The sequence below is a fragment of the Eschrichtius robustus genome, chromosome 18 (genome assembly GCF_028021215.1).
Source record: "Eschrichtius robustus isolate mEscRob2 chromosome 18, mEscRob2.pri, whole genome shotgun sequence".
Lineage (NCBI taxonomy): Eukaryota > Metazoa > Chordata > Mammalia > Artiodactyla > Eschrichtiidae > Eschrichtius > Eschrichtius robustus.
In genome coordinates this window covers 20,092,174-20,115,564 of record NC_090841.1, presented here as the reverse complement: position 1 = coordinate 20,115,564, position 23,391 = coordinate 20,092,174, and the positions used below count along the sequence as shown (strand labels likewise).

General features: G+C 39.8%; 2 protein-coding genes across 2 annotated transcripts in view; one reads left to right on the top strand and one right to left on the bottom strand.

Annotated features, from left to right (window-relative positions):
- The first annotated feature begins 6,603 nt into the window (after nucleotides 1-6,603).
- LOC137751998 (membrane protein BRI3) lies at nucleotides 6,604-7,349 on the top strand. The gene has a single exon (XM_068526712.1). The coding sequence runs from the start codon at nucleotides 6,706-6,708 to the stop codon at nucleotides 7,081-7,083; it is 378 nt and encodes a 125-aa protein (XP_068382813.1). The 5' UTR covers nucleotides 6,604-6,705; the 3' UTR covers nucleotides 7,084-7,349.
- Nucleotides 7,350-17,792: 10,443 nt separating this feature from the next.
- The window catches only part of SUCLA2 (succinate-CoA ligase ADP-forming subunit beta), a 52,565-nt gene continuing 46,966 nt past the window's right edge, over nucleotides 17,793-23,391 (bottom strand). The window contains exons 10-11 of the mRNA XM_068526393.1: nucleotides 23,190-23,278; nucleotides 17,793-18,579 (exon numbers count right to left, since the gene is read on the bottom strand). Of these exons, the coding sequence (XP_068382494.1) occupies nucleotides 18,505-18,579; nucleotides 23,190-23,278 (164 nt within the window). The 3' untranslated portion in view covers nucleotides 17,793-18,504. The remainder of the gene's footprint in view (nucleotides 18,580-23,189; nucleotides 23,279-23,391) is intronic.

Below are 23,391 nucleotides of genomic sequence, written 5' to 3'. Positions count from 1 at the left end.
TTAAAACCAACAAGGTATAGAGGAAATGTGTGGAAATATCGTTTGAAAAAACATGGCGTTTAAGTCCAAAGGCCGGGTTCAGGTCACAGTGACCTGACCATGCAAAGATGCAATAGTACTATCAAGGATATTTCTTCTTAATTGATGTTCAGAAGTTCTCATAAGAGTCCCAGCCAATACTGTTTCAAGTTCTTTGAGGGAAATGTTTTACTAGTCTACAACTTCTATCTGCGAGCTGATTTCACAGTCAATCCGGGGGCTACAGATTAACTAAATTAGTCCTCTTCTCTGGGAAATTAATTGGGTTTCTCTTCTCATTGCCACTTCTGCTGGAGGACAGGCTGGGCAGAGAAAAGAAATCAAGTCAAATTATGGGCATGAATTTGGCAACTGTAATAAAAGCCAGGACTGGTGAGCCTGGCTTTAGTGCTGTCTCTCTGGAACTCTCCCACTCAGACTGTTCTCCATCCCTCCACTCAAAGCTGTTCTATTTTTGCCCTCAGAAGGCTTGAATGTCTGTAAGCTGGTCCCTGAATCTGTTACCAGTCTATGCAACAAGGTAAGAACTTACACCAGAACATAAATGAAAGCACTGAAGCTTCCTTCATTGGAAAAATCTTGCTACCAAGACAAAAATACATATCAGCTGAACCAAATAGTGTGCTTAGCGATGTAATTGATGTACGTCTTGGCAGAAGATCCTTGCCTGGTTGCAAATCAGTAACAAATAGCTTCAGAGAATGGCACTGTGCTAAGGCATAAAATGGTATCTCCTCCTGGGGCTAAAGGACAATAAGTAAGAAGCTTAAAACAAAAGAAACAATTCCCTAGGTAGGGGTTCTAACACAAAAAAATATCACTTCTAGAAGGTAGACACAGTACTTGAGGTTTGGGAGGGAACCACTGAAATGGGGTATCCTGGCATGACCAAGTCTGGTACTTAGTAGGGGCGTAAATCAGTATCAACTCATTTTCTCCTACCCTCTGCCCCAATCCAGTGTTTCGCAAAGGACCACCTGCATTAGAATTACCTAAGGGGTTTAATAAACATACACGTTGCCAGGTCAACTGAATTAGAATCTCTAGGTATGAGAACTAGGAAGCTGCATGCTTAACAGGCATCTGAAAGATTGTTTTATGTACACTAAAATCCAGAACCACTGGACTAGGTCAGCCGAGACTGCAGAAGAGATCTTATTACACAGTTTTACAGCTGCAAAGGAAACAAAAATAAAAGCCAAAAGTGGGCATCAGAGAAGTTTGTGTCCCTGCCACACTTGTTTCAGAAACTATGTGAGTACAGTGTAGCTGATCAACTGATGCAAATACTGCTTAATCTATAAAGAGGCCTTGCCCTACAGTCTGTCTACCATTTATTGTTTAAGCAAACCAAATGTATGATGATTTCCTGGCCCATGTTTAACTGCCATTAACCTCATAGGATTCTTGACACTGGATAGCCCATTTCTCAGTAAGATACTGGATATCTGATTACATTGAAGTGACAAACAATGGTTTCTTTGGTTTTGATTTTTTTTTTTTTAGTATTTATTTATTTACTTTGGCTGAGCCGGGTCTTAGTTGCGGCAGGCAGGACCTAGTTCCCCGACCAGGAATCAAACCCAGGCCTCCTGCACTGGGAACTTGGAGTCTTACCCACTGGACCACCAGGGAAGTCCCCGATTTTTTTTTTTTTTTTTTTTAATGAAACTTACTCACCTTAGAACCAGCCTGAAATTCAACTGGCCTTTTTCTCACTGAGGAAATTTCAAAACGATGGACTTATTTCAAATAGCATTTTACTCACAAGTCCCCTAAATAACTGTCTTGCCAAGACCTGCTCAAGTAAGCAAGCTGAGTGCACTACTAGAAGTTATTTGGCATTGCAGTGACAATGTAAACCGGGATGTCGATTTTAATAATCCCACTCACTACACGGTCTTATCAACAATGATACCTCTGTAAGATGGGCACTAGGCCAAGTGCTGTACCACAGAAAGTAACCTTTGCCTGTTGTGGCATTAATGCTCAGCCAAGCAGCTGGTCTCAAGTCTACAGTCAAGTACAGAACAGGTATCAAAGGGCAGAATCTAAACCACAGCGGGAAGCACCACAGAAAGGAATCATACCAGACACCAAATGTCAGGAATGCTGGGTTTGCCTAAGGTGTCAGATACGGTTCCTTATCTGGTCCTCTTGAGGACCTCCAACAGTAAGAAAAGGATTAGATAGAAAGATTCAGATCTATGCCTTCCCCCTTCACAAGAGTCTTGGTGCACCAGACACAAAGTAAATCATCACTCAAACCAGTATTTCCATTTCTTCCTTATCTGCCCGCACAGCCTTATACATCTGGTGTCAAATATTATAGCTTTTTTTTCCTCTAGTAGAATCTGAATCATCAGAAAGAGGAAAGTTAAATTTTTCACAAATAAACAGTGATAACTTTGATAGCTAAATGACTGAAGGGGAAACTCCTTCGCCTGTGATAACTTGTGCCATGGTTTCAACATTCTCCTACCCCAAGTAAAAGTTAAATAAAGAGTGTGTCTGTAAATGCTAATTTCATGTACACCGAAGAACACACAGGAAGTTGGTATATAATAAAGATGGTATTCCAAAATTGGTGGGAAATGGATGAAAGAGTAAACAAATTGTGTTTGTGAAGTTGGCCAGCCATTTAGGGGGAATAAATATACGCATTCATAACTCAAGTTCAGACCTTATGCCAAAATAAATTAAGCCTTTCAAAATATGTCACGAAAACCAGAAACCACAAAGACTGTACCTTTGATTATATTAAAAAATTATATATGAGAAAAATACTATATGATTCCACTTATATGAGGTATCTAAAATAGTCAAACTCACAGAAACAGAGTAGAATGGTGGTTTTCCAGGGGCTGGGGAAGGGGGAAATGAGGACCTGCTATTCAATGGGTATAAAGCTTCAGTTATACAAGATGAACAAGTTCTAGAGATCTGCTAAACAGCACTGTGCCTACAGCTAACAATACTGTTATGTGCACTTAAAAATTTGTTGAGAGGGTAGATTTCCTGTTAAGCGTTCTCACCACGATAAAAAACTACAAATGATAAAACATATGTAGTATAACAAATGGTTAATCTCAAATACGCAAAAAGTTCTTAAATATCAAAGAATAAACAGTCATTGGAAAAACAGTCAAAGAGCATGAAATGGAAGTCATACACATACACTCCTCCACAAAGGACTAGTAAACAGATGAAAGCCTAGTCAACATTCAACAGGAAGAACATGGTTTTTGCCCATTTGGAATTAGTGACACGCTGTTGTCAAAGGTTTGGAAAAACCATTACACACTGCGAATGGGAGAGTAACCAGTACAGATTTTCTGCAAAGCAGCTCAGCAACTGCCATGGAAATATTACATACAGTTATGATTCTACACAGCTATTCCACCTACAGGTTTTTATCTGAAGGAGAAATTAACCACGTGATAAACACAGGCACCAGGGCATTCACCTCTGTTATTTATAATGCTAAAAATGTAGAAACTAAATGTCAATAATGCAAGACTGGGTTGTGTAAGATGATAGTACATGCATTCTTTTGTGTGTGTAGCCATTGAAAATGATGCAGACCTATATCAGACACCATGGAAAGTTACCTAAGTGTTTACTGAAGAAAAGCAAATTGTAGAACATTATATATAATTTGATCCCATTTGTGTAAAAGTATATTCATATGTCTGTGCACATATGTTCATATGTAGAGAAGACCAGAAGTATGTTTACCAAACTGTTAACAAGTTATCTCTGGGATCTGGAATTGCAACTGATTTTTACTTGTCTTGCACTTTCTGTATTGTTGGGGGTTTTTGTTTTTACAATGAGTGTGTATCATTTTCACTAAAACAAAGGTCTCTTTTTGTAAGACGATGCTAGTTTCATCAAACACATATATCAAAAACAGAATAAAAAGATGCTTTCTGTATTTGGAGCTCATCAGAGGAATAATCATGCACTATTCAAGGTGTGTCTCCAGTTTCCTTCTTATGAAATGTCCATCCCATTACCCTGGAACATGTTGCCTGAACATGCAAGATCTCAACTGGTGGTCAGATCACTCCTACCAAAGACATTGATAATGTTAGTATTCAGTTAGCATCATACAAACCAGACATGAAACTCAGGCCACCCCTGGCCCTTTTACTGCATCCCCCTCTAATTTACTAAACTGATCGATTTCTATATTAGAGTCAACTAGACTCTAGAGCACACAGAAGTCACGTGGCTTTTTTGATGAATGGTAATTGCTTCAGAGATTTACAAAGCTGCGAGTACCATAATGTTCACTAGAAACTATTCAATGTTGAGCCTCTCAACCCTAGATGTTTGTTTACATCCTACTTCCAATTCGTGTGTTTACATCCTCACAGATTGGTGTGATAGAGTCTTCCTTGGTCCTACTCAAAATGTGATATGTGTGAACTCATGCTTATCCACAGACAGTTCACAAATCTCGAAGACATAAGAAGATATTTAAGAGTAATTAGAAACTCTTATAGCAATTTGAAAGAGCAATTTTATGCTGTTGAATCAAAAATATATAAAAGAATTGGGGCTTATAATTTGTATGCTTTTTAAAATTTTATTTCTTTAGGAATAGTTTTTATAGTGTGTTATAAACGAATCAGTCCATGACAGATTAGAAATGTTTAAATTGTTAACTTTTAAAAAAAGCCCCTTCACCTCAGTTTCGGGGGTGAAACTAATTTCCAGCAGTATGGATATGTTAGCATATTAAGTTTCCCATTGCTGTCGTAACAAATTACCACCAATTTTAGCATCTTAAAACAACACAAATTTATTATCTCCCACTTCCGTGGGTCAGAAGTCCCGGTGGGCTTGTCTGGTTTCTCTGCTCAGTCTCACAAAACCAAAATCAAGGTGTCAGCCAGCTACACTTTCATCAGGAGGCTCTGGGAAGAATTCACTACTGAACGCATTCCAACTGTTAGCAAAATCCAATTCCTTTCAGCTGTGGGACTGAGGTCACCCTTCCCTTGCTGGCTGTCAGCTGAGGGCCATCTTCAGCTAGAGGCCCCTCTCTGGTCCTTGCACGTGGATCCTCCTTCTCAGAATCAGCAATGGTGCACTGAATTCTCATGCTTGAAATCTCTCGACTTCCCCTTCAGCCGCATCGCTCTTGCTTCCAGCTGGAGACTGTATTCTGCTTTTAAGGGCTCATGTGATTTAGATTGGGCCTTGCTACAGACTATCTGTGTCCCCCAAAATTCATGTTGAAACTTAATGCCCAGTGTGATAGTATTAGGAAGTGGGGTCTTTGGGAGGTGCTCAGATTATGAGTGGGGAGCCCCCATGAACGGGATTAGTGCTCTTATAAAAGGGACCCCAGAGAGCTCCCTCACCCTTTCTACCACATGAGGACACAGTGACAAGGCGTCATCTACGAACCAAGAAGCGGGCTCTCGCCAGACACTGAATCTACCAGTACCTTGATCTTAGACTTCCCAGCCTCCAGAGCTGTGAGAAACACATTTCTGTTGTTTATCAAGCACCCAGTCTATGGTATTTTGTTATAGAAGCCCAAACAGACTAAAAATTGGCCTACAGGGATAATCCAGGATAATCTTCCTATTTTAAGGGCCACAGCATGAATCACACCTGCAAAGTCCTTTGCCATGTAATGTAACATAGGCACAGGTTCCAGGGATTGGAACCACAGGATGTGGACATCCGTGAAGGGGGCGTTATTCTGCCGACCACAGACAGGGCAAGGTCAAGTCCAGGAGCCCTCACATACTTGTTCTTCAGGTGGGGAACCTAAAGGCTAAATGAAAGGAATGAACAATAATGATGGAATGACAAACAGTGGAAGTGACCGTGGAGGACACATCAAACTCCCACAGGAAGCTGACCGACCTGACCCTGGCAAGGTAAGCCCTTCCAGTCTCATTTTTCCAGGATGGCTGCTTACTGAGTAGAGTCTGCTGCTGACTGCACCATCAGTGGGATTGTCAAGTGAAGGAAGACGAGTGGCGGTGGCTCCCCCTGACTAAAGCTGAAGGGGAGGCAATACACAGGAAAACAGCAAAGTACACACACAATTGAAAGAAACGAAAAATGGAAAGAAGCTGGTTATGTGTGAAGAGACAAAAAGTTGTCCACGATCTTACCTCCTTATGAGGCAAAGTTATGAATAACAAAGCCCTTCAATTTCTTCAGAGCAGAAAAAGATGCTGACAAAGCCGGCTTTTTGAAAAGGAGAACAAAGACTGCCAAAGCCTCGATCCGAGAACATTCGGACAGTAGGTCAAATCCTGGCGCTCAAGGACAGTCAGCTCTATCTCCAGTCTCTTCTGCATCATCACGGACAGGCCTTCATTGCCCAGTTTTCTCCTCACCAGGCTGTCACTTAGACACCAACTTTCACATCATTATTATTTTACCCCTTCACGTTCACCGCTTCATTTTAAATCAAACTTTAAACAAAAATTGATTTACCGGACCGGCGGGGGGAGGCGCGGGGGGAAGCCCGCGGCACCCGCCTCCAGGGGGCCCAGCCCCGCCGCCGCCGCCGCCGCAGCCCGCGAGGAGCGGGTCCCGCCGCCGGGCGGCCGGGCGTCCCCGCGAGTCCGAGTCGCAGCCGAGTCAGAGCGCGAGCGGGAGCCGGGCCGGGCGCGGTGGGCGCCGCCCGCCATGGACCACAAGCCCCTGCTGCAGGAGCGGCCGCCCGCCTACAACCTGGAGGCGGGCCAGGGCGACTTCGCGTGCGGCCCGCACGGCTACGGCGCCATCCCCGCCGCCGCCCCGCCGCCGCCCTACCCCTACCTCGTCACAGGGTTACCCACGCACCACCCCAGGGTCTACAACATCCACAGTCGAAATGTCACCCGGTACCCTGCCAATTCTATCGTTGTCGTTGGAGGCTGCCCTGTCTGCAGGGTCGGGGTTCTGGAGGACTCCTTCACCTTCCTGGGCATCTTCTTGGCCATTGTCTTGTTCCCCTTTGGGTTCATCTGCTGTTTTGCCTTGAGGAAGCGAAGATGCCCCAACTGTGGCGCAAACTTTACTTAAAGGGAACAGCACACCCGGCTTCCCACACCCAGCTCGCTTTTTCTAATGTACATGTCGTGTACAATAGCTTTATGGGATTCAGCTTCAGGACTGTGCTGTAAAGGGAGGTGGGCGGACTGGGCGCTGCCAGGAGGAGCCGAGGCCACAGGGGGCGGGAGTGCGGACGCGCACGGCACTGCTCCCAGGTCAACGACAGCTCAATAAAGCACTGCTTTTATTTTTCGCAGTCTTCAATTTGAGAAAGGTGAGAAATACTGTTTTAAATAAATGAGATCCATACCATTAAAAAAAAAAAATTGCTTTACCAACCTCTTATCTTTCATTTTAGATTGCAAACCTCTAAATCTCATTTCAGGTTATCACCACACGATAAATTACATAAATCTGAAAATTGATTTTCCACAGGTTTTTCTCACCCTTTACATTCCAACATGACCAAAGAGCATGATTCGAATTACAGCCCTGCACACCTGACCCACGGCCTGCTAACATTTACGCACATGATCTTTTAATTTCTCTAAACAGAATTCTTTGCCAGGCAGAAACAACTCACTAAAATGTAAATAGCTTCAATGTCCTGCTGGGGTTGTGAGTGTCATTTCTCTCTTTTGGTTTTCTTGTTTTCTCCCTTACCATGTGTCGGCTTTTTAATCCCATCTGTTACAAAGCACCAGTATCTATCGGGCTTACTGTCCTAGGTTCTGTAGCTATAAAGTTGATATAATAGTCAAAATTGGTTATATTCTATGTAGAAACTGGAGACGTTTATATGTATCTACTCAACTGTAACTTAGAGAATTTAAATGTTAAAGTAGGTTTTTCCACATGAAGCAGGTAGAGCTGTAGGGAAGGAAGCATCAAGACTGTATAAAGAATATTCATGGGTATACAGGCACACTGTGTTTTACTACACTTGACTTTATTGTGCTTCACAGATGCTGTTTTTTACAAGTTGAAGGTCTGTGGCATCCCTGCCTATCAGTGCCATTTTTCCAACAGCATTTGCTAACTTAGTGTCTCTGTGTCACATTTTGGAATTCTTGCAATATTTCAAACTTTTTCATTTTTATTTTATTTGTTATGGTGATCTGTTGGGATCAGTGATCTTTGATGTCGCTAATATGACTCACTGAAGGCTCAGAAGATGGTTTGCATTTTTTAGCAATAAAGACATCTTAATGAAGGTATGCATGCTGTTTTTTTTTTTTTTAAGGAATTCCTTTATTTTATTTTATTTATTTTTTATTTATTTATTTTTGGCTGTGTTGGGTCTTCGTTTCTGTGCGAGGGCTTTCTCTAGTTGCGGCAAGCGGGCGCCACTCTTCACAGCGGTGCGCGGGCCTCCCACCATCGCGGCCTCTCTTGTTGCGGAGCACAGGCTCCAGACGCGCAGGCTCAGTAGTTGTGGCTCACGGGCCTAGTTGCTCCGCGGCATGTGGGATCCTCCCAGACCAGAGCTCGAACCCGCGTCCCCTGCACTGGCAGGCAGACTCTCAACCACTGCGCCACCAGGGAAGCCCTGCATGCTGTTTTTTTTAGATACAATGCCATTGCACACTTAATAGACGACAGTATAGTATAAACGTAACTTTTATACGCACGGGGAAACCAAAAAATTTGTGTGACTCCCTTTATTGGATATTTGCTTTACTGCAGTCTTCTAGAACCAAACCCACGATATGGCTGAAGTATGTCTGTATGCGTGCTTGGCAGATGAGGTAGAAGGGTGTATAAGTAGCCACCAGCCAGTTGTTTCCACTCCCCCTTCTCCACAGAACGGACTTCCTCCCCCACCATTACATTACAATCATTCTTACCACGATTAGCTGTAGCCTGTTTCAACTGCACTAGATAGTTTCTGTCCCGTTACCTGACTTCTCAGCTGTAACTGATACTATCAATCGCTCCAGGTCCACCAGTTAAAGCAGGGTTTGAACATCGGCACCCACAGCCCTCTCCCTCTCAGTGGTCTGAGCATCAGAACTCTTCCAAGCTCCTAGACTCTCATTACTACCTCAGTCCTAGCAGTTACTAATCTCTGAGTGAACTCAGCATGCACTGTTTGCTTTCAGCACCCAGCAGGAGTTGTGATGGTTTTAAAATATGTCAATAAACTCCCTGATGCTTCCCCCTTCAAGAATGGAGCTGGGAGGAGCTTCAAGATGGCGGAAGAGTAAGACGTGGAGATCACCTTCCTCCCCATAAATACATCAGAAATACATCTACATGTGGAACAACCCCTACAGAGCACCTACTGAACGCTGGCAGAAGACCACAGACCTCCAAAAAGGCAAGAAACTCCCCACGTACCTGGGGAGGGCAAAAGAAAAAAGAAAACACAGAGACAAAAGAATAGGGACGGGACCTGCACCAGTGGGAGGGAGCTGTGAAGGAGGAAAGGTTTCCACGCACTAGGAAGCCCCTTCGCGGGTGGAGACTGCGGGTGGCAGAGGAGGGAAGGTTCGGAGCCACGGAGGAGAGCGCAGCAACAGGGGTGCAGAGGGCAAAGTGGAGAGATTCCCGCACGGAGGACTGGTGCCGACCAGCACTCACCAGCCCGAGAGGCTTGTCTGCTCACCCGCCCGCGCAGGTGGGGGCTGGGAGCTGAGGCTCGGGCTTCGGTGGGATCGCAGGGAGAGGACTGGGGTTGGCGGCGTGAACACAGCTTGAAGGGGGCTAGTGCGCCACGGCTAGACGGGAGGGAGTCCAGGAAAAAGTCTGGAGCTGCCTAAGAGGCAAGAGACTTTTTCTTCCCTCTTTGTTTCCTGGTGCGCAAGGAGAGGGGATTCAGAGCACCGCCTAAACGAGCTCCAGAGACGGGTGCGAGCCGCGGCTATCAGCGTGGACCCCAGAGACGGGCATGAGACGCTAAGGCTGCTGCTGCCGCCACCAAGAAGCCTGTGTGCAAGCACAGGTCACTATCCACACCTCCCCTCCCAGGAGCATGTGCAGCCCACCACTGCCAGGGTCCCGTGATCCGGGGACAACTTCCCCAGAAGAACACACGGCGCGCCTCAGGAGGCTGCAACGTCACGCTGGCCTCTGCCGCCGCAGGCTCGCCCCGTATCCATACCCCTCCCTCCCGCCGGCCTGAGTGAGCCAGAGCCCCTTAATCAGCTGCCCCTTTAACCCATCCTGTCTGAGGGAAGAACAGATGCCCTCAGGCGACCTGCATGCAGAGGCAGGTCCAAATCCAAAGCTGAACCCCGGGAGCTGTGCGAACAAAGAAGAGAAAGGGAAATCTCTCCCAGCAGCCTCAGAAGCGGCGGATTAAAGCTCCACAAACAACTTGATGTACCCTGCATCTCTGGAATACCTGAATAGACAACAAATCATCCCAAATTGAGGAGGTGGACTTTGGGAGCAACGATATATATATATATTTTTCCCTTTTTCTCTTTTTGTGAGTGTGTATGTGTATGCTTCTGTGTGTGATTTGTCTGCATAGCTTTGCTTATACCATTTTTCCTAGGGTTCTATTATTTTCTTTCTTTTAGTATACTTTTTAGCACTTGTTATCATTGGTGGATTTGTTTTTAGGTGTGGTTGCTCTCTTCTTTCTTTCTTTTTTTTATTACTTTTTAAATTTTTTTTATTCTTAATAATTATTTTTTATTTTATTTTATTTTTTCTCCCTTTTATTTTGAGCCGTGTGGAAGACAGGGTCTTGGTGCTCCGGCCAGGCATCAGGCCTGTGCCTCTGAGGTGGGAGAGCCGAGTTCAGAACATTGGTCCACCAGAGAGCTCGCAGCTCCACGTGATATCAAATGGCAAAAATCTCCCAGAGATCTCCATCTCAACGGCAAGACCCAGCTCCACTCAACGATCAGCAAGCTACAGTGCTGGACACCCTATGCCAAACAACTAGCAAGCCAGGAACACAACCCCACCCATTGGCAGAGAGGCTGCCTAATGTCATAGTAAGGTCACAGACACCCCAAAACACACCACCAGATGTGGTCCTGCCCACCAGAAAGACAAGATCCAGCCTCATCCACCAGAACAAAGGCACTAGTCCCCTCCACCAGGAAGCCTACACAAGCCACTGAACCAATCTTAGCCATTGGGGGCAGACATCAAAAACAACGGGAACTATGAACCTGCAGCCTGCGCAAAGCAGACGCCCAACACAGTAAGTTAAGCAAAATGAGAAGACAGAGAAACACACAGCAGATGAAGGAGCAAGGTAAACACCCACCAGACCAAACAAATGAAGAGGAAATAGGCAGTCTACCTGAAAAAGAATTTAGAATAATGATAGTAAAGATGATCCAAAATCTTGGAAATAGAACGGAGAAAATACAAGAAACGTTTAACAAGGACTTAGAAGAACTAAAGCGCAAACAAACAATGATGAACAACACAATAAATGAAATTAAAAATTCTCTAGAAGGAATCAATAGCAGAATAACTGAGGCAGAAGAATGGAGAAGTGACCTGGAAGATAAAATAGTGGAAATAACTACCACAGAGCAGAATAAAGAAAAAAGAATGAAAAGAATTGAGGACAGTCTCAGAGACCTCTGGGACAGCATAAAACACACCAACATTTGAATTATAGGGGTCCCAGAAGAAGAAGAGACAAAGAAAGGGACTGAGAAAATATTTGAAGAGATTATAGTTGAAAACTTCCCTAATATGGGAAAAGAAATAGTCAATCAACTCCAGGAAGCGCAGAGTCCCATACAGGATAAATCCAAGGAGAAACACACCAAGACACATATTAATCAAACTATCAAAAATTAAATACAAAGAAAAAATATTAAAAGCAGCAAGGGAAAAACAACAAATAACACACAAGGGAATCCCCATAAGGTTACCAGCTGATCTTTCAGCAGAAACTCTGCAAGCCAGAAGGGAGTGGCATGACATATTTAAAGTGATGAAACGGAAAAACCTACAACCAAGATTACTCTACCCAGCAAGATCTCATTCAGATTTGATGGAGAAATTAAAACCTTTACAGACAAGCAAAAGCTAAGGGAATTCAGCACCACCAAACCAGCTTTACAACAACTGCTAAAGGAACTTCTCTAGGCAGGAAACACAAGAGAAGGGAAACACCTACAATAACAAACCCAAAACAATTAAGAAAATGGTAACAGGAACATACATATCAATAATTACCTTAAATGTAAATGTATTAAATACTCCAACCAAAAGACACAGACTGGCTGAATGGATACAAAAACATGACCTGTATATATGGTGTCTACAAGAGACCCACTTCAGACCTAGGGACACATACAGACTGAAAGTGAGGGGATGGAAAAAGATATTCCATGCAAATGGAAATCAACAGAAAGCTGGAGTAGCAATTCTCATGTCAGACAAAATAGACTTTAAAACAAAGACTATTACAAGAGACAAAGAAGGACACTACATAATGATCAAGGGATCAATCCAAGAAGAAGATATAACAATTGGAAATATTTATGCACCCAACATAGGAGCACCTCAATACATAAGGCAAATGCTAACAGACAGAAAACGGGAAATCGACAGTACAAAAATCACAGTAGGGGACTTTAACACCCCACTTTCACCAATGGACAGATCATCCAAAATGAAAATAAATAAGGAAACACCAGCTTTAAATGATACATTAAACAAGATGGACTTAATTGATATTTATAGGACATTCCATCCAAAAACAGCAGAATACACTTTCTTCTCAAGTGCTCATGGAACATTCTCCAGGATAGATCATACCTTGGGTCACAAATCAAGCCTTGGTAAATTTAAGAAAACTGAAATCGTATGAAGTATCTTTTCCGACCACAGCGCTATGAGACTAGACATCAATTACAGGAAGAACTCTGTAAAAAATACAAACACATGGAAGCTAAACAATACACTACTTAATAACCAAGAGATCACTGAAGAAATCAAAGAGGAAATCAAAAAATACCTAGAAACAACAGTGAAAACACGATGACCCAAAACCTATGGGATGCAGCAAAAGCAGTGCTAAGAGGCAAGTTTACAGCAATACAATCCTACCTTAAGAAACAAGAAACATCTCAAATAAACAATCTAACCTTACACCTAAAGCCATCAGAGAAAGAAGAACAAAAAAACCCCAAAGTTAGCAGAAGGAAAGAAATCATAAAGATCAGAGCAGAAATAAATGAAATAGAAACAAAGAAAACAAGAGCAAAGATCAATAAAACTAAAAGCTGGTTTTTTGAGAAGATAAACGAAATTGATAAACCATTGGTCAGAATCATCTAGAAAAAGAGGGAGAGGACTCAAATCAATAGAATTAGAAATGAAAAAGGAGAAGTAACAATTGACACTGCAGGAATACAAAGGATCATGAGAGATGACTACAAGCAACTATATGCCAATAAAATGGACAACCTGGAAGAAATGGACACATTCTTAGAAAAGTACAACCTTCCAAAACTGAACCAGGAAGAAACAGAAAATATAAACAGACCAATCACAAGCACTGAAATTGAAAAACTGTGATTAAAAATCTTCCAACAAACAAAAGCCCAGGACCAGATGGCTTTACAGGAGAATTCTATCAAACATTTAGAGAAGAGCTAACACCTATTCTTCTCAAACTCTTCCAAAATATAGCAGAGGGAGGAACACTCCCAAACTCATTCGATGAGGCCACCATCACCCTGATACCAAAACCAGACAAAGATGTCACAAAGAAAGAAAACTACAGGCCAATAGCACTGATGAACATAGATGCAAAAATCCTCAACAAAATACTAGCAAACAGAATCGAACAGCACATAAAAAGGATCATACACCATGATCAAGTGGGGTTTATCCCAGGAATGCAAGCATTCTTCAATATACGCAAGTCAGTCAATGTGATACACCATAATAACAAACTGAAGAATAAAAACCATATGATCATCTGAATAGATGCAGAAAAAGCTTTCGACAAAATTCAACACCATTTATGATAAAAACCCTCCAGAAAGTAGGCATAGAGGGAACTTATCTCAACATAATAAAGGCCATATACGACAAACCCACAGCCAACATCATTCTCAATGGTGAAAAACTGAAATCATTTCCACTAAGATCAGGAACAAGACAAGGTTGTTCACTCTCACCACTATTATTCAACATTGTTTTGGAAGTTTTAGCCACAGTAATCAGAGAAGAAAAAGAAATGAAAGGAATCCAAATCGGAAAAGAAGAAGTAAAGCTGTCACTGTTTGCAGATGACATGATGCTATACATAGAGAATCCTAAAGATGCTACCAGAAAACTACTAGAGCTAATCAATGAATTTGGTAAAGTAGCAGAATACAAAATTAATGCCCAGAAATCTCTTGCATTCCTATACACTAAGGATGAAAAATCTGAAAGTGAAATTAAGGAAACACTCCCATTTACCATTGCAACAAAAAGAATAAAATACCTAGGAATAAACCTACCTAAGGAGACAAAAGACCTGTATGCAGAGAACTGTAAGACACTGATGAAAGAAATTAAAGGTGATACAAATAGATGGAGAGATATACCATGTTCTTGGATTAGAAGAATCAACATTGTGAAAATGACTATACTACCCAAAGCAATCTACAGATTCAATGCAATCTCTATCAAATTACCAATGGCATTTTTCACAGAACTAGAACAAAAAATTTCACAATTTGTATGGAAACACAGAAGACCCCGAATAGCCAAAGCAATCTTGAGAAAGAACAACGGAGCTGGAGGAATCAGGCTCCCTGACTTCAGACTATACTACAAAGCTTCAGTAATCAAGACAGTATGGTACTGGCACAAAAACAGAAATATAGATCAATGGAACAGGATAGAAAGCCCAGAGATAAACCCATGCACATATGGTCACCTTATCTTTGATAAAGGAGGCAAGAATATACAATGGAGAAAAGACAGCCTCTTCAATAAATGTTGCTGGGAAGACTGGACAGCTACATGTAAAAGAATGAAATTAGAACATTCCCTAACACCATACACAAAAATAAACTCAAAATGGATTAAAGACCTAAATGTAAGGCCAGACACTATAAAACGCTTAGAGGAAAACATAGGCAGAACACTCTATGGCATAAATCACAGCAAGATCCTTTTTGACCCACCTCCTAGAGAAATGGAAATAAAAACAAAAATAAACAAATGGGACCTAATGAAACTTAAAAGCTTTTGCACAGCAAAGGAAACCATAAACAAGACCAAAAGACAACCCTCAGAATGGGAGAAAATATTTGCAAATGAAGCAACTGACAAAGGATTAATCTCCAAAATTTACAAGCAGCTCATGCAGCTCAATATCAAAAAAACAAATAACCCAATCCAAAAATGGGCATAAGACCTAAATAGACATTTCTCCAAAGAAGATATACAGATTGCCAACACACAAGAAAGGATGCTCAACATCACTATCATTAGAGAAATGCAAATCAAATCTACAATATCACCTCACACTAGTCAGAATGGCCATCATCAAAAAATCTACAAATAATAAATGCTGGAGAGGGTGTAAAGAAAAGAGAACCCTCTTGCGCTGTTGGTGGGAATGTAAATTGATACAGCCACTATGGAGAACAGTATGGAGGTTCCTGAAAAAAGTAAAAATAGAACTACCACACAACCCAGCAATCCCACTACTGGGCACATACCCTGAGAAAACCATAATTCAGAAAGAGTCATGTACCACAATGTTCACTGCAGCTCTATTTACAACAGCCAGGACATGGAAGCAACCTAAGTGTCCATCGACAGATGAATGGATAAAGAAGATGTGGCCCATACATACAATGGAATATTACTCAGCCATAAAAAGAAACGAAATTGAGTTACTTATAGTGACTTGGATGGACCTAGAGTCTGTCATACAGAGTGAAGTAAGTCAGAAAGAGAAAAACAAATACCGTATGCTAACACATATATATGGAATCTAAAAGAAAAAAAAAATGGCCATGAAGAACCTAGGGATAGGATGGGAAGAAAGACACAGACCTACTAGAGAATGGACTTGAGGACACAGGGAGGGGGAAGGGTAAGCTGGGACAAAGTGGGAGAGTGGCATGGACATATATACAACTACCAAACGTAAAACCGATAGCTAGCGGAAAGCAGCCACATAGCACAGGGAGATCAGCTCGGTGCCTTGTAACCACCTGGAGGGGTGGGATAGGGAGTGTGGGAGGGAAGGAGACCCAAGAGGGAAAACATATGGGGATATATGTATACGTATAGCTGATTCACCCTGTTATAAAGCAGAAACTAACACACCATTGTAAAGCAATTATATTCCAATAACGATATTTTAAAAATAAAAGAATGGAGCTGAATTCCCCTCTTCTTGAGGCCTGGACTTAGTGATTCATTTCTAATAGAGTGTGGCAGAAATGACAACAAGAGGAGAACACAAGTATCTGAGATTAGAACACAGAAGGAATTGTAGCTTCCTTCTTGTTCCCTTGGATCACTTGCTCTGGAGGGAGCCAACTGCCCTATCACAAGGACACTCAATCAGCCCCGAGGATAGGCAGACACAGGGAGAGACTGAGGTCAACAGCCATGTGTGGGGGCCATCTTGGGAGTAGTACTCAAACTTGCAAATAACTGCATCACCAGAACTACCACCCAGCTGAAATGCTTCCAATCTTCTGACACATAGAAATGATGAGATTAAAATTTTGTTGTTTGAAAATCACTAAATTTGGGGATAATGTATTATGCAAGAATAGATAACTAGAACACTAGCATTACATCCTCTCTGAAATACCAAGCATTGTCTTTAATTCCTGACTAGACCCAACCAATACAAATGCCAATATCTTCTGAGCTAATCACTGGCTGGCATTCTTTGGAATGGTTTTTTTTTAAATTAAAAGCTAAAGACTTGGACTTTTAATTATAACTTTATCACAATTTTAAATGGTTTAATGGCTCTGATTTAGTGTTTTAATGTATAGGCAGGGAAGACAGACCAATATATAATCATATGATATACATATAGTTGGTTTCAATATATATATATTTCATGTGTTCTCTATATAATTTCCCTCCCTCTCTCTCTTTGCCTCTGTCTCCCTCCCCTCTAAATAATTCTAGTGAAGATGAGAAAGGAGCTTGAGGAAACTGAGGTACACTGAAATTTAGAAACTTGCCCAACTTATATAGCTAGTAAGTAGTGGAGCCAAGATTCAAACCAGATTCAATTTCAAATTCTGCGCTCATAATCAATTATGCTATGCTGCCTCTCATTGTGTGTGTGTGTGCGTGTGTGCGTGTGTGTGTGTGTGTGTGTGAGAGAGAGAGAGAGAGAGAGATCACGTTTTAAGAAATAGGTAGAAGTTCTCAAATTCACCAGCATGTTTACATACATAGTCTAATGCTTGGCTGGTATTTCCTTCCATGGTACTTACACTGTTATTATCACATGGTTTGAACATTGTTAATAGTTAAATATCAACTGTTCTATGCAATGAAGAAAAGATGGACATGTACATATATACATACACACACACACACACACAAACTGGGACACAAAGGACAATGTGGGCTTTTTGGAGAAGGTACGAGATGGCACACATGTAAACAGTAGAATTCAACTGAAATATCTGTAGATCACTTTATAATATGTAATATGCCCCAGTACATGATCTACAAATCAGTTATTGAGAGGTGTTTAGTGCAATGATAAACACATCACCTTCACTGTGTTTACTTAAAAAAGAAAAAAAAAACATTAATGCAAATCACATTGGGAGATTTTTTATTAATTTAAATTGACATTGTTAATTTTGTCTGCCAAGTCCTTAGTAAATATATCCTTACATGATACAAACCTACAGGTTCTTCTCAATACCACAAGATCATGAGGACTTGCAGATATCAGTGTTCTGTAATGATTAAAACAATGCTCAAATAATTCACAAGTTACTTTACTGAAATACTTAAAAGAATATTCTGGGGAGTGTTTGAAAGGTCCGTTTATAAATAGTGACTTGATATATTTAGTTAGGTATTTGGTGTTGAACATAGACACTTCTTATATAAACATTGTTTTAATACACTGCTCTACTAATGAAATTAGTTATTAGATATAATACATTTCTAACACTAAAGAATAAAGCTTTGTCTTCATATTTATTTCATTCATAAGACTCTTATCAATGAAGAATGCTGTACCCAACAATAATAAACGCATATTGCAAGTGACATTCTGTAAAACTGAAAAAGAAAGCTGCAACAAAACAAACTAGATAACTGCATTACACATTCTTTATACAAACAGCCCATTCTGAACAGAATTAAATGCAGACCAAATGCTTTTAAAAGTTTTTGTGCCTAGACGGTAATTACAATCTTCACACACTAAAGAGAAAAGGAAAAATAATAATACAGAACTCAGTATTTTTAACAATTATAACACATTTAACATCTTCAGTCAACCACTGGGTTCTCAAATCAGATTGGCAACTGAAATTTCACATCCACCTGGGCTTGCTTGGCTAAGGTCACTATCTCAGACAGCTTTACAACCTGAAAGGAAAAAAACAAGCTTTGTCTCTATTTTCATAAAAACATAGACTCAGAACGATTGGTCAATGTAAAATTAATTGCATGTTCAGTCTTTTTCATTTAAAATATCTGGGCTATTCTGACATTGTTATAAATCACTTCACAGTCTTATAAGCATTTGCCACTCTTGAAGGATAGTCAAATCTAACACTGTTCACAACCCACACCATAACCCACACTGGATTTTATTCATATATATAATATCAGAAGGTATTAAATAGATACATATCTGATATATGTATATATCTCTGTCATTGCCTAAATTTTATCTATACTTTTTTCCTTTTTTTAAAATTATAGTTGATTTACAATGTTGCGTTAGTTTCAGGTGTACAGAAAAGTGATTCTGTATTTTATATATATATATATATATTCAGTTTTATATATAGATTCTTTTCCCTTATAGATACTGAATACTGCTCCCTGTGCTATACAGTAGGTCCTTGTTGGTTATTTTTTTATATATAGTAGTTTGTATCTGTTAATCCCAAACTCCTAATTTATCCCTCCCCATCTCCCTTTCCCCTTTGGTAACCCTAAGCTTGTTTTCTATGTCTGTGAGTCTGTTTCTGTTTTGTAAATAAGTTCATTTGTGTCATATTTTAGATTCCACATATAAGTGATATCATATGGTATTTGTCTTTCTCTTTCTGACTTACTTCACTTAGAAAGATGATCTCTAGGTCCATCCATGTTGCTGCGAATGGCATTATTTCATTCTTTTTTATGGCTGAGTAGTATTCAATTGCATATTTATACTACATCTTCTTTATCCACTCATCTGTTGATGGACATTTAGGCTGCTTCCATGTCTTGGCTATTGTAAATAGTGCTGCTATGACCATAGGGGTGCATGTATCTTTTCCAATTATGGTTTTCTCCGGATATATGCCCAGGAGTGGGATTGCTGGATCAGATGGTAGTTCTGTTTTTAGTTTTTTGAGGAACCTCCATACTGCTCTCCATAGTGGCTGCACCAGTTTACATTCCCACCAACAGTGTAGGAGGGTTCCCTTCTCTCCACACCCTCTCCAGCATTTGTTATTTGTAGACTAAAATACAGACTGGCCATTCTGACCAGTGTGAGGTGATACCTCACTGTAGTTTTTATTTGCATTTCTCTAATAATTAGTGATGTTGAGCATTTTTTCATGTGCCTGTTGGCCATCTGTATGTCTTCTTTGGAGAAATGTCTATTTAGATCTTCTGCCTTTATCTTTAAAGACAGAAACAGTGACTGTCTTAGCTGGATACTACAGAACGCAAAGCACATCTAAATAAAAGCAATTCCCTAGTGGTCCAGTGGTTAGGACTCGGCGCTTTCACTGCCGGGCCCCAGTTTAATCCCTAGTTGGGGAACTAAGATCCCGCAAGCCTTTCAGTGCGGCCATAAATAAATAAATAAATAAATAAATCTTTTTTAAAATGTAAATAATCTTAACTTACAATGTTGGGATAGGAGCTTGGGTTTAGGAGTTAGTATTTTACTTTCTGTCAGTAAGTTAACAATTATCAAGCTGAATTCCAATGTTCTCTCTATAATCTGTCTGAGAATATCCAGCTGGCACCATACAACATATACAAATTAAACATCTCTAAAACCAAACAACAGATTTAGCTTCTCTCCTCCCCAGCAGAGTAGTTAAGAGAAGGTTTTAAAGTTAGACACCTTGAGTTCAGATCCCACTCTGATGCTTATGATACATGATCCTGAATAAGTTAATTTATCTAGCCTCCGTTTCTTTCTGACTTACTTCACTTAGAAAGATGGAGATTATTTCACCAAACTTGTATTAAATAAGATAATACTTGAAGAAAAAAAAAGGCTTAGCATTGCATGCACAATAAATTATAAATGGTAGCAGTTGCTAATATTATCATATTATTAATATTGTCATGACTTCCATAACCTCCTACTCAGTAGAAAAACACTATGGACACAACGAAAATCAACTGTTCACTTTTATCTTTCATGGTCTATTTGATCAAGCTCCTATTGATTCTTCTCCTTTCTCTCCATGTCCACAAAGCTTTTCTTAATTCAGGCTCTCATTGCAAACAAGCATATTTTCAGAGAAAAGTTCTAACCTATCCATTCCCTTCACCTCACAGCTAATTATTACACTAGCCAGACTCCTACTGTCTCTCACTCTTCCCTTCAACAATTGACTCCACATCTCAAAGTCAAAACAGGCTTTCCGAAACACTTTCTCCCTACCATTCTCTTGCTCAAAATCTTAATTTAAACTCAGAACTGAGTGTAAATTCCTCTGTCTCTAAACTGCAGTTGAATTTTATTTACTAGCTAAGTTTTTTCCCAAAGTATGTCCTAAAGAAGGAAATAAGACCTTTATTATTCTTATGAAAAGATATCACATTAACAAAGCAAATCTCAAAAGCCTAGTTACTGATTAAACCATATAGCACCAAAGAGTATTCTGTGAAACGTGTATAAACATAGGTGGGAAAGAATCAGAAGTTCTCATTTAAAAACATCTCTGTATCTACTAGGGAGTGTGCACCACGATACAATGTTAAGTAAAAGAAATGAGGTAAAATACATGTTACCATCATATAATGTGGGAAAGTGGAGAGATATATGTATACGTACATCTATATGTATACACATACATTATTTGCTTGTGTCTTTAAAAAAGTGAAAAGACGAACAAAAAAATCCTAAGAAAACCAAAAAACTGGTTACCTATGGGGAAGGAACAAACAGGAATAGGTATAAAGGCTAGATTCTCTAAGTATACCTTGTTTTACAGTTTGACTTTGGAAATATTATAACAAAAAAATTTTTAAGCAATTCCTTTAAAATAAATAAATGAAGCTAACCGTGCATCAAAGGTGGGATAAAACAGAGAACTGTTTCATGTGAATCTTAAAATCCAGCAAATTATGGGAAATACTTCAAAGGACAAAAAGAACTGTGCATACAAGTCTTGAACTACTTTCAGTAGTCATATTGTTGGTATTATTATTCTAAAACTGTCATGTCTGTATCGAGGGACAAAGCAAAGGAATATTTATGTTAGTACAGAATGGGAAAAAAGAGAAACAGATATCAGATAAGAAAAAAAAACTGTACCTTGGATTTGCATTGGAAATATTGGAAGTATGTACTCATATATTTATCTCTTTAAAAAATACATATTTTCCTAGATTTGTCACTTAAAAGTATCTAGAAACAATGAGCAACCCAATAGTTGTAAGTACCCTTAAAGCTTAAATTGTGCTGTCTATAAACACCATCTGGCTGATTCTAGGTCTGCAGCAAGAAATGTAAAGATGAGCCTGAAAAATCTCATCATGTCAGAAAGCATATCACAGGGCATGTAGGAAGGACTCAGGAGTCAACTTGAAGAGGTTCCCACTGACCAAAGGTGAGATAATCTAAGCATCAATAAAAATAACTAAAATGGACTGAACCACATCAAATATATTTAAATCCATGAGTTCAAAACAGCATGTGCATACATGCATGCATGCAACACACAACACACACACCTAAAAACAAAAACTAAGAAACAAAAAAGCCTGGATCACTTTAGTAGGCCATAATGGAACAAACCCATTATTTTGAAAACTGATCAATAAAACCAAAGAATTAAGTAAGTATCCTGCTTTTTCTATGAAAAATGTACTTCACGCCAACAAATAGTTGATACAGGAAAGTTTCGCTTTTTATAAGTATTCCATATAATAAATAATCACAGAGTTAGAAAATCACCACTTTGCATAAACAAAATATTGGATCTAAGTTATGAATGTCAATGAGTGCTATTATTACAAAAAGAGAAATTATCTGACATTTATATACCTGCGTATGGAATTACACAAAATCAACCATAAAATATTCTTGCTCCCAGCTCCTCAAAATCAAATACATATATGATCAAACCTATAGATTGAACTACCAGTTTACAGGAAATACAGGAGCAGAGGAACATGTTAAATGACACCCCATGAACACAAACATTAAAATCCAGACTATAGGAATCACTACAAGACCATCAGCCTGGTTTTTTCAACAAATAAAGTTAAGAATAAAAAAAGAGGCAAGGAGAATCTATAAAAAGAAATTTAGTGATATATTAACCAATTGCAAGCATAGACTTATTTTGATCCTAATTCTAACAAAGAACCTAGGCAAAAAATATTTAAGAGAATCAGGGAAATTTCAACACTGACTCGATTCTTTTTTTATTAAACATAAACATAACACCACTATCCCATCTGAAACAAGTAATAATAATTCCTTTATACCATCAATACCTGTATCTTTTACAGATACATGATGATAAGTATGAAATAATAGAATGTCTGGGATTTGCTTCAACATAATCATGGGCAAGGAAGGAAGCAGGTAAGAATAAGATGAGACAAGACTGAGCATGAGCTGGTAACTGTCTAAGATGGGTGATAGGTATATGGGGTTCAATACTCCTAGTGTTTAGCTGAAACACTAAGTATTAGCAATATTAGCTGGTTCATTTTAGAATCTAAATGTTTATAAATCTTTCATACACTGCAAATTTATCCTCAGATCAACATAACCTGTTTACCATTTTAGCAGCTTCATCCAAGTCATCACAAGCAAGAATTTTAAGTCCACTGTCCGCTATCAGTGCCTTAGCATCATCCACTCGTGTACCTGGAAATGATTTATGCAAGTACAGACATTTTAAATATCTACACAAAATCATTTAAAATGTTTGTCACAATATACATTTACAAATATGAAATTTCAACTAACTTCCGTCATTT

What these genes read in the sequence shown, in the direction of transcription:
- LOC137751998 (XM_068526712.1), top strand. Translation starts at nt 6,706, where the DNA reads ATGGACCACAAGCCCCTGCTGCAGGAGCGGCCGCCCGCCTACAACCTG.